The sequence below is a fragment of the Mytilus californianus genome, unplaced genomic scaffold (assembly GCF_021869535.1).
Source record: "Mytilus californianus isolate M0D057914Y unplaced genomic scaffold, xbMytCali1.0.p SCAF_2, whole genome shotgun sequence".
NCBI lineage: Eukaryota > Metazoa > Mollusca > Bivalvia > Mytilida > Mytilidae > Mytilus > Mytilus californianus.
This window is the reverse complement of record NW_026262668.1, coordinates 113690168-113702216: the sequence shown is the minus strand read 5'-3', so window position 1 is coordinate 113702216 and position 12049 is coordinate 113690168. Positions and strand designations below refer to the sequence as shown.

At 31.2% G+C, this 12049-nt stretch overlaps 1 protein-coding gene across 1 annotated transcript in view; it reads right to left on the bottom strand.

Annotated features, from left to right (window-relative positions):
* The window catches only part of LOC127727766 (uncharacterized), a 65066-nt gene that overhangs the window by 45843 nt on the left and 7174 nt on the right, over positions 1-12049 (bottom strand). Inside the window, exons 6-11 of the mRNA XM_052234883.1 lie at positions 11698-11757; positions 9669-9931; positions 8382-8532; positions 7367-7426; positions 5035-5297; positions 3775-3925 (exon numbers count right to left, since the gene is read on the bottom strand). Of these exons, the coding sequence (XP_052090843.1) occupies positions 3775-3925; positions 5035-5297; positions 7367-7426; positions 8382-8532; positions 9669-9931; positions 11698-11757 (948 nt within the window). The remainder of the gene's footprint in view (positions 1-3774; positions 3926-5034; positions 5298-7366; positions 7427-8381; positions 8533-9668; positions 9932-11697; positions 11758-12049) is intronic.

Here is a 12049-nt window from a genome sequence, read left to right as displayed (position 1 = left end):
TTGATTTGCGTTTTATGCTTTGTTTGGATTATCTAGAAATGTGGAATATTTTTTTTGGGTCATTTTTAACATTTCTGAAATTTCATATTTGATCAAAAAATCCCGTTACCTACGTTTACGTTTGTATTACTTAAATAACAAATGTTGTGATATAACACTTATTGCAACATTACAATAACGATTCTATTCCATCATATAATTAAAATATTGCTAAAAAAAAATTGAAAAAAGAGCTTGATATTAACTAGTAGTAGGTCATTCCTTTTTCCAGCAAACTTGAGTAGAAAATGTTAGAGAAAAATTTGACTTTTCAACTTGAATTTCCTAAATCCCTTCCTAAATAAACGTAAAAACCGAAACTATTTGTATTTCTTCTACGCTGAAACAACCAATTAGTTGGATACATATCATACCTTGAAAGGCTCATCAAACACTACTTCATTGTCATTGTAAACAATGATTCGGACAATGTCAACCTTTTCTGTTTCTACAATTACATCCATAATTGATTCCGGTTCCTTCCATGACAATACAACATTTGGTGTAGTATCATCTATTGCTGGGGTCCAGCCTTCAGGCTCAAGAACTTGATCTGCCTCATATGGATTGGATGAAGTAATCACTTCTTCGACATCTAAGGTATCAGATACAGTATTTGCCGGACACTCTTTGATTGCTAAAAATATAAATATAATCGTATACTATAATCAAGTATATGCATATTTATCATAGAGACTTTCTATTTATAAGTTTGGATTAAAATATTTCTATTGGGGGATCCAAGTTAGCTTAACTTATTCGGAAAAAAGAATATGGGAATCAATATCTTTTAACCATCTTTATAATATTTCATCGACACTATTTTTCATTAACAAAGTGTTTGTGTGTAAACCTTCCATATGGACGTATAGTTCTGTATTAAAAGCTACAGTAAATATACCGATGTTTAAATCTCATTAATTCATTCAGAATATACAAATAAGGATACAAAACAAACTCGCAAGAACTTCATAAGCTGTTCCAAATCAGGAAATGTTAAATGCTAGTTTTAAAATAGCATTTAAGCACATATTAGAATATCCATGACTTATTTATTCAATTTTACATCAAAAGGGATTGAATTTATTTAATATACAGAAATTAAAATCATGTCACTTTAAAAGCACTTCCCCGATGACATATTTTGTGGAATTTGTTTACAACACTGATTAAAACAAGTAAGCTTCAATTTATATTTTACAGTTCGGCCAAGTTTTAGGGCAATTTGATTTACATGTAACGATGGGTTATGGGGTTTAGTGAGGTCTAAGGGTATGATATGAGACATTTATCAATCTTCAATGGTATGATATCTACTCACTGAGGATGACATATCAAAGTATTTAACAGACGAACACAGCATGGGTCATGTCGAGCAGGAACTGTCGACCCTTCCGGATTACCTGATTGTATGGAGGATTTGTAATGGGGTTCGTGTTGTTCAATCGAAAGTTTTTGTATCATTTTTTGTGTTGGACTGTTATTTGTCTTGTCATTAACTTTTTAACATTGTCTTTCTTGGTTTTTATTGTCTCTTGTTGTATTTTCTATTCTATTTTGTACGGTATGCGGGTTAAGTGTTGCTCAGTCTTTAGTTTTCTTTATTTTGTTTTGAAAATTGTTGTTTGTCTCTTAGTATTTTTCGTTTTTTGTCATTGCGTTGTCTTTTTATTTCAGCTTATGAGTTTGAATGTTCCTTTCAGTATCTGTCGCTTCTCTTTTTGCAGAAAAAGAATATCTATCGTCTTTCGTTTTGAATAATGGTATATAAAATATTGATAAGATAAATCGTTAGAAAAGGATTTCTTTTTAATTTGAAAACAATGTCAATGACTATTCTATGTTGCTGATTGGGTCAGAATATTCCAAATGACTTATCTAAGAAACGAGATACCATTGTTATTTACTATTAGTACTTTTACAGTAAAATGTATTTATTTACACCTGCCTAATGTGAAAACTATTCAATTATAACCTATTTAAAATGAAGTCATTCTATTGAACATACCAGTGGTTTTTATGTGGGCTTCCATTTGCATATTTTGTTTCAACTTTCAAAATAACATATAAATTTAACAAGTAAACCATTAACTAACAACTTAAATAGCTATGCGTTTCATAATGACTGTTTCCACTAAAATTTAAACACGATATTAGAGAAATAAGCCAAAATTTAACACATCAATCGACAAATATCCCTGCACAATTAGATTCCGGTTTGTGGCATTGTTTAAGACATAAATTCTAGTGAATTATCACATACACCGATTCAAATTGTTTCATAAATTGTTTCACTATTTTGATCAATTTTTTTTTGATAAAACACACTCCTTAACAGTAGCGTGTAAGTTTACTCTGACATACCTGTCGTTGTTGATACCAAAGTTGTTGATGATATAGTAGGCAGGATGACTGTTGTGATCTCTGGAAAACATATTTACATTATTTCTTTCTTTTAATTGAAAACTTAATTACATCATCAAACATATACGTGTAATGTGTTACTCAAATATCTTAAAAGAAATGAGTGTTATCTAAAATGTATACAACTGCACAATTTATTTGTAGCAACAAAATATATATTTCATTTTGTAAATTTATATCCGTAAAAGATAGAAAAATAGTCAAATTAACAAAACCTTAGTATTGTTACCTTAAATTATCACAGCAATAGTAAATAAAGGCAATAGTAGTATACCGCTGTTCAATAGTCATAAATCGATTGAACTGTAAAAAATCCGAGCCACTAACCAAAACCGAGGGAAATACATCAACTATAAGAGGAAAACAACGGAACAACATAAACAATAAACTGCTACAAAAACAAACGCCAACATACATAGAAACGGACTATTTGATTACAACTGCCATATTCCTTACTTGATACAGGACATTTTAAGAAAAAATGGTGGGTTGAACCTGGTTTTATGGCTAGCCAAACATCTCGCTTATATGGCATTGTTAAAAATGCCGCTAAAATGACAACATTACGTGACAGGAATACATTACAACTAAACGCAAGAACACTCAGGACAAAGACATACATAAATAAATAATATAATTTATCAACGCCACGAAAAGTGACGTCCACGTTAAATTTCTAAAAATAGAATATAAAATTTGGGATAAAGTTTGTAATGGTGTTGTTTTATGTATTTTCTAACCATTACAAGAATACTAACATTTATAACGGTCTTTTATGTGAGCCAGAATGTTGAAGATTCTAAAGCTAATATGATAATGAATGTTTAAGAAAAATTGAGTTATAAGAGTGTGGGAATTCGGATGTGAAGTATTTTTATAGCCATGTTGTCTATTGCTGTCTTTCATTAAAGCTTACATTATCAAAACTGCTACTTTATAACAAAAAACCTGTTAATTTCATTGATGCATGTGTTGGGATTAATATAAGATAATGACAAAATTTACAATTATGCATGCAGCGAGACCAAAAACCAAAATTGCTTTATTTCTATCTCCAGATATTCATTAAACCGTGTATTTACTATTTTATCATACGATGTATAATAAAAGGTATAATCACAATAAAATACATGTAACAACCACTCTAACTATTTTACGTAATTAAGCTTTCGGCTATAAAAGTTCCTTATGATACATCTCGTTATTTATAAATTCGGCAGATTTTATTCATGTTAGCATTCAAATACAAACATTTCTTTTCTATTATTTGTCTTTATAGATATCACATACCCACATTATGCTATTACGTACCTTTTGGATGAATACATGCAATTACTTCTGTATCAGAAACAATTGGTGGTTCAGCCCTTAGTGGCGACACAAGTTTTATTACAATTTCTGTACCAATAACTCCGTTGAATGTTAGAACTACTGGTTCTTGTCCGGTTGACTTTGGCTTTTGCTGTAATAAAATGGTAAAGTTTCAGTTACGTTATACATAAAAGAAATTTTACAAAATGAAATACAATTCTTAATGGTTGGTTTATGTATGTTAATGTACTAAAAGTAGATAGTTTTAGAGTTAAAAGTTTAATAATAACATAACAAGTTAAGAAATAATTATCGTGATGTATTTGGCAATTTTGAAATTGTACATGTTCTGTTCCTGAGAAACATTGGTAATAAGTTACTTCTGTACTATTTTCCACCTTACTATGTAGTTAAAGCAACTACATAACTGACAGGTCAGCATAAGCTCCACTTGAACATTTTTTTATGATGTACATAAACAAACAATTGATATTGATGCAAACAAAGCAATGAAGCAAATATCCACATCAGATTTGTACACCAGCAAAAGATTGGCAGAAATCTATAAAGTATTATTTTCGTTTGCAATAGGATTTGTTGTGTTCAATTTTCATCACAGTTCTGTAGACAACATAAGGAAATTGATGTAGGTTAAGGTAATGTGTTTTCTTAAATTTCAAAGACAATTTTTTTTCAATGGTGGCCACCATGTATTCCCAAATCGGAAGCGGAGGGATAATATTTAATACCAGTTATCAATTCATGACATGAAAGTTCACCTAGATATTATTTCCAAAAGTCCGAGAACTTCGTATTGTTAAGTATTTAGACGACATTTGTTAATCGCCGTGGACGAGTCAATTTTAGCTCTAGGAACTCATTCAGGACATCATATTCTATTCAGATGTCAAAACCGTTTATATGCACTTATCAAATATTTTTTTCTGTATTTTGGCGTCCTTTTTAAATGGTTCTAAACTGATATGTTTTACATCAGAATTAATGTGAAATACAATAAAATACATATATTTATCAATATTCGTTGAACTTCAACGCAGGAATATGCTTTTCAAAATTTAAAAAAATTGTTTTCCATTTTTCTTTTCAATTTTCACAAAAAAAAATCATCAAATTTACAAAACGCATATCAGACCTGTCTTTAATACAGGCATAAGAAGATATAGTATAAATGCCAATACGACAACTCTCCACAAAGGATCGTAGAAGTATGTCTGTCTGGGCTGCATATAACAGACTTACCGTTACAGTTATCACTGATACTCCTTCTACATTCTTTAATTCAGCTTCTATCCTTTGTACATTAGTGACAGTCATACCAACTTCATAAATCTTTGGACTGTCGTCATCGTCATTTAATTCCAAAACAACTACAGGGTTTCTAGCATCAGCAATCCATCCCGAGGTTCGCATTATGTCTTCTGGACTAAATCCATTGGCAGAATCATCAGTAGTAACTGTCAACATTGCTGGAGTAAGTTCATCTAAAGCGGTCTTCATACACTCTGTTTGATGAATAAAAACTTCTTCAGGGTGTTAGTTTATATATGCAGTATTTCTCTATAAATTTTATTTGCAGTTACGTTTCATTTGCTGATCAAATAGAAGAAAATACTAAAGGATTATTTGAAAGGGAGAACAAAATGAGATAAGATTTCGGCAAAGACTATCAAAGACGAACAGATAATTGATATATCTTACAAAAGAGATGATTTCAGCTTCCCAATTGTGAACTTTCCATTTCTATGTAGCAGCATTCCAGCAGCGCCTGCATACGGAGTATATATCTCCCAGTTGATACGATATTCCAGGGCTTGCATTTCCTATCATGATATCCTTTATAGAGGGTTGCTGCTCACAAGGAAGCTACTAAACCAATAGTTCTAAGTGGTGAAGTTGAAATCATCCCTTCGTAAGTTGTACGGACGCCATCACGAGTTGGTTGACTGTTATAGAATATCCGTTTCACAGATGTTAGCGGATATGTTCCTTATGTCGTAACCACAATCCCGTCCCCATTTCCAGAATGTGACCTACCGAATTAGACTTTTTACCGGGTTTGTACTAACACGAGCAACACGACATGTGCCACATGTGGAGCAGGATCTGCTTACCCTTCCGGAGCACCTGAGATCACCCCCAGTTTTTGGTAGGATTCGTGTTGCTCAGTCTTTAGTTTTCTATGTTGTGTTATGTGTGCTGTTGTTTGTCTGTTGGTCTTTTTCTTTTTTAGCCATGGCGTTGCCAGTTTATTTTCGACTTATGAATTTGAATGTCCCTCTGGTATCTTTTGCCTCTCTTTTACACAATTAAACACAAAGAAAATTAAGATTCATCTACACGTACAGCCAAATTAATAGATCCGACATTAATTTGAAGTTGATCTGACGATAGCAGCTTTAGCTACATTATTGTCAAAACATTTCGGGAATATTTGGTGAAAAGACTCAATCAGTTTTTATTAAATATAAAGGCAACAGTAGTATACCGGTGTTCAAAAGTCATAAATTGATTAAGAGAAAACAAATCCGGGTTACAAACCAAAACCGAGGGAAACACATCATTTATAAGAGGAAAACAAAGGAACAACAGGAACACCGAAGTGCAACAAAAACAAACGTTAACACACATAGAAACGAACTATTTGATAACAACTGCCATATCCCTGACTTGGTACAAAACAGTTTAAGAAAAAATGGTGGGTTGAACCATGTTTCATGGCATGCCAAACCTCCCGCTTTATGACAATGTTAAAAAATATCGCTAAAACATTATGTGACAGAAATACAGCACAAACACACACAAGAACATTCATATAGTAATAATTAAATAATTACACAACTGATACAAAACTTTTCCCCATGTTTTCCTCATTCAATTTATTAACAGGGATTATCGCATACGGACAAGGACTGCTGACCCTTCAGAAGCACATGTGTTTACCCCTCATTTTTGATTGGATTAATATAAAACAAAAATTCAGTCAAAACCGCAAACATATCCTTACATAATCGGATCCCAATTTAATGTTTTAAAAGTTAATTTCAAGTAAAGGATGAAAAACATCAACTGAAAAGGATTAAAACACTGTGTTGTAATTTGGTTATAACATTCACACATAACTTAGCAGCAATATAGTGTGGGATTACTTTTTGTGTTCTGGAGCAACAGTTATGGCTACATCAACACGCTTCCTGTAGACCTATACAACTTATGATCCTACTTTTAAACTTTGTGTCGTCTTTTATTTCCTTGTTCCAGTGCTCAATGTGTATTACTCATTAACGATATTTATGCACACGTTTAACTTATATCTGATTAATCCCATCGTGTGTCTATACCAAATCAAGCTACCTGTTCAATGTGTTATTCGTAGTTGTTTGCCTTTGTTTGTTGGTCTATTGTTTCGTTAGATTCGGTGTTTGTGATTGATATTTTCGGTTATACTGTCGAATATTGTATCGTATATAATGTTGTATGTATGAAAGCTTTATTCCGACATCTTCGTCTCTAGGTCGCTTATCCGACTGTTACTTTATATTTCTACAAGTTGTACAGGTACATTTTAACATACCTGTCGTTGTTGATAACAAAGTTGTTGGTGCTGTAGTAGGTGGGATGACTGTTGTAATCTCTGCAAAAGATATTTACATAATTTGTTTCCTCTAAACATAAATATATATATGGGATCAGAAAAATACAAACATGTCTAGCAATTTGGTGTTTCTATAGTTTAATGTAATGCAGCTTTTGAAAAATATTGTTTCGTGCGATGATAAAATTCTTCAAAGCAAATGGAAATGTAAATGCGATAATTGATGCAAGAAGAGATAATTCTATACTAGTTCTACTGTATAATAAATTTTCAAACCGGAGGATTTTCTCAGCTACAATCTCATTAAAGGGCGATGGGATGTTGCCGAAAAAAAACATCCTAAAGTTTGAAAGACCATTGATAATATGTTTATCGCTATTTTGAATATGAACTCGTTGCTGTTTACATTGACAACGGCACGTTAGCCCTAAGTTTTTAGCGTTAATTTACTATCTCAAGCGAGTAACATAATATGAAAAATTATCAACAAAAAAGATCAAATGAAAAATACACAAAACAGCGATAACCCTAAATACTGTTCTGAAAGGTTCATATCTACTACACTTTGATATATAATGCTCATATATAGCACATATTCATAACCCGTGTAAACGTGCTATTGATCTATTGACTACTTGTTAAACAGGTGTTTATAAATATAAATCACTTTCTGCACTTCGAGTTACATAAAACTGTATCATATCTTTCATATTTTTGCAATGTGATTTCGTGATAAGTATATGGAGAATATGTGAATTGGGAACTTGGAAGATATATCTAGTTCTGTACTTTTTGTATTTTGATTACAATAAAATGCAACTTTACCCTTGTAATCGTCCATGTATAGTTATTTAGTATATGGATAAGTATGACCAACTGTGTGAAGCTAAGATGGGAAATTCAAGCAATTTGATTGGAGGAGAAGTTGTAAATAAGTACCAACTTATCTCTGTTAAAATAAACTAATTATTATAGAAAAATCTCAAAAAGTTACCTTTCCTACAGATTTTCACGTTCACATTTTTCACAACAGGCGTCACATTATCCGACACGGGTGTAATTATCAATTTAATCTTGTTACCGGGAACAATGTCCTTCTTTATATTCGGTAAATTTACCTCTACTGTTTTGTCATCTGGTTGAACCTGTTTAAAAACGAATCAATTATGTAACATAAATTACACGATATAACAAATGCTGAATACAGAAAATAAAGTATGTGTACATTGGATATCTTTGACAGTCATTTTAGAACAGATTTCTTTTAAGGACAAATGAGGAGCTTATGGAATTTTTTTCTAAAAGTAGCGGATAGAAAATATCGAGTATATGCAAAAGTTAAGGTAATATGTAACAGAGAGTTGTTGTTTAAACAGACAAAAAGTGTGACATAAAACTTTGAATTGATCGAAATACTAAGTATTATCTACCCCAAGAATTCATAAGCTTAGCTCTTTTTGACAAAATCTTTCACAATATTTTTCCTAAATGCTCTGAAACTTCGTTTTTATTCGGCCTTTTAACATTTTTTGTTAAAGAGTCACTGATGAGTCTTTTGAAGATGAAAAGCGCAATATTATAAGCCTGGTATCTTTGTTAATTTATACTATCTAGTTGATTTTAACATGTGCTCAATATCTAGGGGCCTAAACACCATATGAAAATTGACAAAAATCTATGTTTATAACGTAGGCGATTAGAAGTGTTGTATCTATATCCAGAACTACATATTTGTACCTATTTATGTATTATGTCAGACTTGAAATTCACATAAAAAGATCAAATTTCACTGATAAGTAAGCAAAAAGTTTTAGATGAAACCATACGTTTAGAGATAGTACTGTAGAAATCTTTCTATTCTGCAAACTGCAACTTTGAATTGAGTTTCTTGTTTTGTTATATATCTATGGATATCTAGAAATGTGGAATATTATTTTTGTCATTTTTAACATTTCAGAAGAAGTTTTATTTGATAAGAAAACCTGTTACCTACGTGTACGTTTGTATTACCTAAATAACAAAGACTATTGTGATATAACACTTTTTGCAACACTACCATAACGATTCTATTCTATCATATAACTGAAATACTGCTAAAAAAGAGCTAGACAATAACTAGTAGGTCATTCCTTTTTTTTTAGAAACTTGACTAGTAATTGTGAGAGAAAATTTGATTATTCAATTAGAATTTCTCAAATCCCTTCCTAATTAAACGTAGAAAATGAAACTTTTTGTAGTTCTTCAACGCTTAAATAACCAATTGTTTTGATATGTATCATACCTTGAAAGGCTCATCAAAAACAACATCATCGTCATTTAAAACAATGATTTGAATAGTGTCGACCTTTTCTGTTTCTAAAATTACATCCATGACTGAATCCGGTTCCTTCCATGACAATACAATGCTTGGAGTAGTATCATCAGTTGCTGGGGTCCATCCTTCAGGTTCCAGAACTTGATCTGCCTCATTTGGATTGGATGAAGTAATTACTTCTTCAATATCTAAGGTATCAGATATCGTATTTACCGGGCACTCTTCGATTGCTATAAATATGAATATAAACAATTACTATCATCAATTGTATGCATTTTTATCATAGATACTTTCTATTTATATGTTTGGATTCAGAAATATCTATTGGGGGATCCAAAGTCGTTCAACTTGTTTTGAAAAGAGGATATGGGAATCAATATCTTTAAAAAAAACCTTTTAAACATTCTCACGACAGTATTTATCTTTAACAAAGTGTTTGTGTGTAAACCTTCCCAAATACATATAGTTTAAAACGCTCTTTAAAAGGCTACAGTATTTTACCGATGCTCAAATCTCAAAAATGCATTCAGAATATACCCAAACTAACCTGAGTTACTTGCAAAAGCTAAAAATGGAACTATCCAAAATCAGGAAAAGTTAAACACTAGTTTTAAAATAACCTTAAAGCACATAACATAATATATATATAACTAGTTTATTGTAAGTAACATCAATAGGGATTGAATTTATACCACATAAAGAAATTAAAATCATGTCATTTTATAAGCAGTTCACGGATAACATATTTTGTTGAATATTGACACGGACACAAACTTGTAGTAAAAAAAGTAGGCATCAGTTTATATTTCACACTCGGTCGTTACAGAGCAATTTTACTTACTTGTAACGATGGTTTATGAATTATAGTGATGTCTTAGGGTTAGACATTAGGCATTTACCAATTTGCAATGGTATGGTGTCTACTCACTGAAGATGGTATGTCAAAGAATTTTAACAGAGAAACACAGCACCTGTGTTCATGTAAGATTTTTAATGGAGTTTCTGTTGTTTAATCGAAAGTTTCTGAGCGTTTTTTTGTTGGATTGTTGTTTGTCTTCTCATTAACTTTGGCTCATGGTAATGTCTGTGTTTCTACGTTTTCTGCTTCTTGGTTGTCTCTTTCATTCTATTTGACAGGTTTGCGGATTCATGTTGCTTAGTCTTTAGTTGTCAATGTTGTGTTTTGTAAACTGTTGTTTGTCTCTTGGTGTTTTTCTCCATAGCGTTATTTTCGACTAATGAGTTTGAATGTCCCGTTTGTATCTTTCTTCTCTCTTTTGTAAAAATGAATATCTATCGCCTTTCGTTTTAAATAATGTCATTCAAAAGATCCATTAGATGAATCGTTATAAAAGAATTTCTTTTTAATTAGAATATGATGTCATTGACTAAGTAATGTTACTGATTGGGTCAGAATTTCAACTGACTAATTTATGAAACGAGATATCATTGTTGATTAGTAAGAGTATTTTTATAGTAAGATAGAACTTTATTTACGTATGCTAAAGTTCAACACTATCTAAGTTTAACATATTTCAAATGAAGTCATTCTATTGAACATACCATTTCTTTTATGTGGGTTTGAATTTGAATTTGTTTTCAAGTTGCAAAACCACATATACATTTAATAAAAAAACATTAACACACAACTTAAATAGCTATGAATTTCATACTGATTGTTCCCACAAGTGCTAATATTAAAAAACGATGTTTTGGAAATGTGCATCGATTTAACACATCAAAACTAAACCACTACAATTTGGTTAAAACTGCCAAAACAGCCCTGTACCTTTTGATTTCGATTTACGGCATTGTCTAATACGTAAATTCCAGTGACCGATGACATACACCAATTCAAAATATCTAATAGATTGTGTCATTATTCTTTTTAAAGAAACTTTATTGAAACAGAAATCTTTACATTTCTCTTGAATCCATTTTATAATTTACATTTTATAAAGTAAAGTTGGCAGCTTGTAATTTTACTTTAACATACCTGTCGTTGTTGATACCATAGTTGTTGGTGATGTAGTAGGAGGGATGACTGTTGTAGTCTCTGTAACACATCAAAACAAAACATACAACACACAACTTAAATAGCTATGAAAATTGCAATGGTATGATGTCTACTCACTGAAGATGATATGTCAAAGAATTTTAACAGAGAAACACATAACCTGTGTTCATCTAAGATTTTTGATGGAGTTCCTGTTGTTTAATCGAAAGTTTAAAATATTTTTAAACTAGTTTTAAAATAACATTAAAGAACACAACATAATATATATAACTAGTTTATTGAAAATTACATTAATAGGGATTGAATTTATATCACATAAAGTAATTAAAAT